At 37.9% G+C, this 6,610-nt stretch overlaps 1 protein-coding gene across 5 annotated transcripts in view; it reads right to left on the minus strand.

Moving 5' to 3' along the window:
* Boll (boule homolog, RNA binding protein) overlaps window positions 1-6,610 on the minus strand; it is a 140,083-nt gene that overhangs the window by 90,202 nt on the left and 43,271 nt on the right. For all 5 annotated transcript variants that reach the window (XR_004117886.1, XM_031367526.1, XM_031367525.1 and 2 more), the window contains exon 7: window positions 2,428-2,499. Coding sequence is in view for 4 of the 5 variants with exons in the window: in XM_031367526.1 (XP_031223386.1) it covers window positions 2,428-2,499 (72 nt within the window). In the remaining variant the exon portion in view is untranslated. The remainder of the gene's footprint in view (window positions 1-2,427; window positions 2,500-6,610) is intronic.

Consider the following 6,610-nt stretch of genomic DNA (forward strand, 5'->3'; position numbering starts at 1 on the left):
AAAAAAAAAACCAACTTTCAACCAAAAGTTATCAAAAAGGATAAGGAAGGAAACTTCATAATCATCAAAGGAAAAAAATCTACCAAGATGAACTCTCAATTCTGAACATTTATGCTCCAAATGCAAGGGCATCCACACTCATAAAAGAAACTTCACTAAAGCTCAAAGCATACATCAACCCCACGCAATAATAGTGGAAGACTTCAATATCCCACTCTCATCAATGGATAGATCATGGAAACACATACTAGATAGACACACATTGAAACTAACAGAAGTTATGGACCAAATGGTTTTAACAGGTATTTATAGAACATTTCGTCGTAAAACAAAAGAATATACCTTCTCAGCACCTCATGGTACCTTCTCTAAAACTGACCATATAATTCATCACAAAAGAGGCCTCAACAGATATAAGAAGACTGAAATAATCTCATGCATCCTATCAGATCACCATGGACTAAGGCTGGTCTTCAATAGCAACAAAAATAACAGAAAGCCCACATGTACATGGAAGCTTAACAACACTCTACTTAATGATAACTTGGTCAAGGAAGAAAGAAAGAAAGTAAAAACTTTAGAATTTAATGAAAATGAAAGAACAATATACCCAGACTTATGGAACATAATGAAAGCAGTGGTAAGAGGAAAACTCATAGCTCTGAGTGCCTCCAAACACAAACTGGAGAGAGAGCATACACTAGCAGCTTAACAGCACACCTGAAAGCTCTAGAACAAAAAGAAGCAAAAACACTCAAGAGCAGTAGACAGCAGGAAATAATCAAACTTAGGGCTGAAATCAACCAAGTAGAAACAAAAAGAATTATACAAAGAATCAACCAAAACAAGGACCTGGTTCTTTGAGAAAATCAACAAGATAGATAGACTCTTAGCCAGACTAACCAGAGGGAACAGAGACAGTATCCAAATTAACAAAATCAGAAATGAAAAGGGAGACATAACATTAGAAACTGAGGGAATTAAAAAAATCATCAGATCCTACTATGAAAGCCTATACTCAACAAAACTGGAAATCCTGGATGAAATGGACAATTTTCTAGATAGATACCAGGTACCAGAGTTAAACCAGGTTCAGATAAACCATCTAAACAGTCCAATAACCCCTAAAGAAATAGAAGCAGTCATTAATAGTCTCCCAACCAAAAGAAAAGCCCAGGACCAGATGGATTTAGTGCAGAATTCTCTCAGACCTTCAAAGAAGAACTAATACCAATACTCTTCAAGCTATTCCACAAAATTAAAACAGAGGGAACACTACCCAATTAATTCTATGAAGCCACAGTTATATTGCGTAGTCTCCCTTGGAGATGGAATGGTTTCTGTCTAATCAGGAACTTGTCACAATTTCCTTTCATAGAGGACTTTATAAGAGATTTTCTTTTCCTTCTATCATGTTTAATATTCCAAATAGACTTTAAAAACTGGTTGAGTGCATATTACTTTTAGCTTCAGAAGATATCATATGTATTTAAGAGGCATTTAACTATTATATATTATTTTTATGACTTAAAAATGTCAATACTGAGTTGTATATTTTAAAATAAATTATATTAGTTTAATAAAAATTTAAAAAATGAAAATAATCTGACATTATACTGTAGTTCTTTCATTCCCAATCTCCATCTAGAATTGAAGATGAGTGCTAGTTAACTAAAGGAGGCCACCAAAAATAATTACTATATCACAGTTTACATGTGTTTATGTTAATATATACTGTGTTAAATTTAATTATCACAAATTAAAAGCAATATAAAAAACACAATGCATGTATATGGCTTTGTGAATTACTGATAAAGATTTTTGTGTGTGTGGTGCTGGAAATGGAACCCAGGGCATGATAGATGAAAGCATTCTTGATTGAGCTCTATCCCAGCCTATTAAAGAAGTTTTAGAATAAGTTTTAAACATATTAGAGTTGAATTCATTACATTTGCTGAAAGGAAGTAAATTCATCCTCTTTTAACTATCTTTTCCAAATTAGTCTTTGCATATAAAAGGAAAAAATGAAATCTACCTGAAAGGGATTTAAAAATATTGAACTTTTTTGAAAATACTATACTAGGGCTCAAACCTTGCTTCTTCTACATGCTAAGCAAGTACTCTGTTCTAGAGCTACTTTCTCAGCACAGATTGTGTGTGTGGATGCATGTGTTGTGTGTGTATGCATGTGCTATGTGTGTGTACACATTTGGAGGCTATGGGTTGAGGCATCTTTCTCTGTTTTTTTGAGGCAGTGTCTCTAATAGCTAGACTGGCTGGCAAGTGAGCTCAAGGATCTGGCTGTCTCTGTCTCTGCAATACCTGGTTACAGGGTTACAGCCGCATGCTTAGCTCTTTGACCAGTAAGAGTACTGAGCCATTCCCTAGGTCCCTCAGCCCACAGGTTCTAACAAACTCAATGCCTACCTGGTAGTGATATGCAGGCTGTTGATAAACTGGCTGAGCCACCATCACAGGAGAACTAGATATAGAACGTGACTGTGGAAGGAAACAAAATTTGCTTTAGGAAAATTTTAAATTACAATAATTTTATCTTAACTTATCACCTAAGCTCAGTTAACTTTTGGTTACTGTTTTTCTTTTTCTTGTTGGTATTGTTACCAACTTTATTTTAATCTACTTATTAAAATCATCAGTTTTCTATGTGACTTTATTTCCATAGTAATACTAAAACAACTTCAAGCAAAGTTTCTTTAGTCTGAAACTTACCACTTCCAAAGAGTATGAAAATATGGTCTATGAGAACATATAGAAAAAAAAATAGCACCTGAACTAAGTGCCATGGCCTATTTCTACTGTAGAAAGCACAAGTAGGTCATGTGGTTAGCATCAAATGAATGATCAAATGTTGATTTTCCTACTGTTTAAAACTAACATTCTATTCCATTATTATGTTTAATTAAAGTAAAATATTAGTTATAGAAGCACAGTCAAGTTATGTTGTCTCAGTAATTTAATATTTAAATGAGTTAGTGTTTGAAGAAAACAAAGTTATTATTTGATTTTTCAAAGTGATAGAGTAAGCTTTCAAGTAGATTGCCAAAGACTAGATAATTAATAAAACAAGTTATATTTCAATATAGGTAAAATAAGCTAATGATAGTGATTAGAATTTAATTTCTAACTTGGTGTGTAGTATACCATTATTTTAATGTTCACATGCTCAAAGTCAAGAAATAAATCATAGTTTTACACAATTCAGATTTGATATGCTAGTAAAATTATAGCACAGATCAAGGATAGAAAACAATAGTACATTTTACTGTAACTAATAAAGGGGGAAAATGATCATCTCAGCAGATAGAAAAAGTGCATTTAAAAATTCCCTTTCATGAAGAAAATTCTTATCAAACAGAATAGAAAATATAGAATAGTTTTCAACCACTAGTGATTTTTGCCTCAGAAGGAACATATGGGCCTGTTAGAAGACACACTTGACTGCCATAATTATGGGGAAGCATAGACATTTTTAACCATTTTACAATGTCCTGGATAATATTCTACAAGGAAGTGATTCATCTCTAGGTGGAAATAATGCCAGTATTTTGAAACTCTAGTTCACAGTGTTTTTTTCTAAGTTAATGTTGGCACCGTCCAGGAAAGACCATGACTAAGAGCTGATCCTTGTTGGGACGAGCTGGGGACTGCGCATGTTGAATGTGACAGTCTGCTGTAGTGCTGAGGTAGCAGATTTAGTAGACACTGCCACTATAGTAATCAAGAGGAAAAGTACTGAAAAAAAAAACCAGATAGAAATAAAGGTATATTGAATCATACAAGAAAGTTTTCCAGGATTCTTGACACAATGTAGGAGATATGGAGATAACCCTGGTGGAGGAAGAAGTGGGACAGAAAGTGAGGCACCACATACTCCTGTGACTCCTTGAAGAATTCTAATCTACTGTACACAGTGTATGACATGACATGGCTCCTGGCACATAGGTGAGACAACACAAAGGACACGAGGCCAGGGTGGTGGCTGCTTCCTGTCTTTACAGAACTCTCCACAGGGAATTGGACCCTCCCCTACAGGCTCTTGGACAGGCTTATGGATACGCAAGTCAGATTTAGCTAAATAACACAGTTTGCATTCCTATTTGCTCTTGAATAATAAACATATCCTAATTGTCTAGAAGGCTATATATAAGCTTATGTAATAAACAATAATGTTAGATCTGTACTCTGATGCTGGTCTCCAGAGTCTGAATCCCAGGCATCTTCATGGGCTGTCTCTACTTCCCCCTACTTCCCAGCCCCTGTTCCCACAAAACAATGCAGACATGTCAAACTAAAAGCATTACTATCCAACTATCACAAACTATTAGAAAATATGATTTTTAAAAAACTATCCTTCAAAATCCGAGTAATCAGAGAAATGCAAATCAAAACGACCCTGAGATTTCATTTTACATCAATCAGAATGGTTAAGATCAAAACCTCAGGTGACAGTACATGTTGGTGAGGATGTAGAGAAAGAGGAACACTCCTCCACTGGTGGTGGGATTGCAAACTGATACAACCACTCTGGAAATCAATCTGGACGTTCCTCAGAAAATTACAAATATATCTACCTGAAGACCCAGCAATACCACTCGGGAATATATTCAAAAGATGCCCCACCATACCACAGGGGCATGTATTCCACTAGGTTCATAGCAGCTTTATTTGTGATAGCTAGAAGCTAGAAACAACCCAGATGTCCCATGAGAGAAGAATGGATACAGAAAATGTGGTTCATTTACACAATGGAGTACTACTCAGCTATTAAGAATGAGGACATCCTGAGTTTTGCAGGCAAATGGATGGAACTAGAAAATATCATCCTGAGTGAGGTAACTCAGACCCAAAAGGACATGCATGGCATGTACTCACTAATAAGAGGATATTAGCCAAAAAAAAAAAAAAGTTCAGAATACCCAAGATACAGTCCACAGAACTCAAAAAGGTCAACAAGCTGAAGGGCCCCAAATGAGGACACTTCAGTCCCACTTGGGAGGGAGAGGAAAGCCATCACAAGTGGGGAGGGAAAGTGGACAGGAAGGCGCTAGGAGGGAGAGGAGGAAGAGGGGAACCTAATCTGGTATTGGGTGAGGGAAAAGGGCTGATGCCCTGAGGGCCAGCAGAAAGAATGGAAACAGGCAACCTCGGGAGGGAGGAGGTTGAGGGGACCTTCCAGAATGCACCAGAGACCTGGGAGGTGAGAGACTCTCAGAGCTCAAAGGGAGGGACCTTAGATGAGGTGCCCGACAGAAGGGAGAAGGGAGAGGGAACTCTTCCAACAGAAAGACATCAAATGAGGGAAAGGGGATTGCCTTCCCACAGCCAAAACACTGACCCCATAATTGTTCCTGTCTGAAAGAACTGCAGGGATAGAAATAGAAAGGAGCCTGAGGAAAAGAAGGTCTAGTGACAGGCCCAAAGTGGGATCCAGCTCAAGGGGAGGTCCCAAGGCCTGACACTATTACTGGGGCTATGAAGCACTCACAAAAAGGAACTTAGCATGACTGCACTCCAGAAGACCCAACAAGTAGCTGAAAAAGTCAGATGCAGATATTTGCACCCAACCAATGGAAAGAAGCTGCTGACCCTTATGGTTGAATTAGGGAAAGGCAGAAAGAAGCTGAGGAGGAGGGGGATCCTGTAGGAGGACCAGCAGCTTCAATTAATATGGACCCCCAAGATCTCTCAAACACTGAACCACCAACCAGGCAGCATACATCAGCTGATATGAGGCCCCCAACACATATACAGCAGAGGACTGCCAGATCTGTGTTCATTCAGAGATGATGCACCTAACCCTCAAGAGACCGGAGGCCCCAGGGAGTTTAGAGATCAGGTGGGGTGGAGGGTGGGGAACATCCTCATGGAGACAGGGGTGTGGGGAGGAGGTATGGGATGTGGAACAGTGGGGTGGTGGTGGATGAGGACGGGGATGGGGAATAAAATCTGGAGTGTAAAAAGAAAAGAAAAAAGAAAAGAAGCCAGGGAGGGGAGTAGGGTGTGGGGTTCATGAAGGGGAGACCAGGCAGGGGGACATTTGAAATGTAAACAAATAAAATAATTAATAAAAAAGAAAATAAGCCAGGTAGACAAACCCTTACCCAAACTTACTAAATGGCAGACAGACAGTATCCAATTTAACAAAATCAGAAATGAAAATGGGGGCAATAACAGACACTGAGAAAATCCAGAGAATCATTAGGTCATACTTCAAAATCCTATACTCCATAAAATTGTAAAATCTAAAAGAAACACACAATATTTTTGATAGATTCCAGTTACCAAAGTTAAATCAAGATCAGAATAACAATTTAAATAGATCTATAACCCCTATGGAAATTGAAGCAGTCATTAAAAGTCTAACAACAATAACAACAACAATAACAACAACAACAACAAGTTCAGGGCCAGATAGTTTTAGTGTAGAATTAACAGATTTTCAAAAAGCTAGTACCAATACTCCTCTTCCACAAAAAAGGAACAGAAGGAACACTGCCCAACTCATTTTATGAGGCCACAATCACGCTGATACCCAAACCACACAAATACTCAGCAACGAGAATTACAGAACCATTTCCCTCATGAACAC

Source organism: Mastomys coucha, unplaced genomic scaffold, assembly GCF_008632895.1.
Source record: "Mastomys coucha isolate ucsf_1 unplaced genomic scaffold, UCSF_Mcou_1 pScaffold14, whole genome shotgun sequence".
In the NCBI taxonomy this organism is placed as follows: Eukaryota; Metazoa; Chordata; class Mammalia; order Rodentia; family Muridae; genus Mastomys; species Mastomys coucha.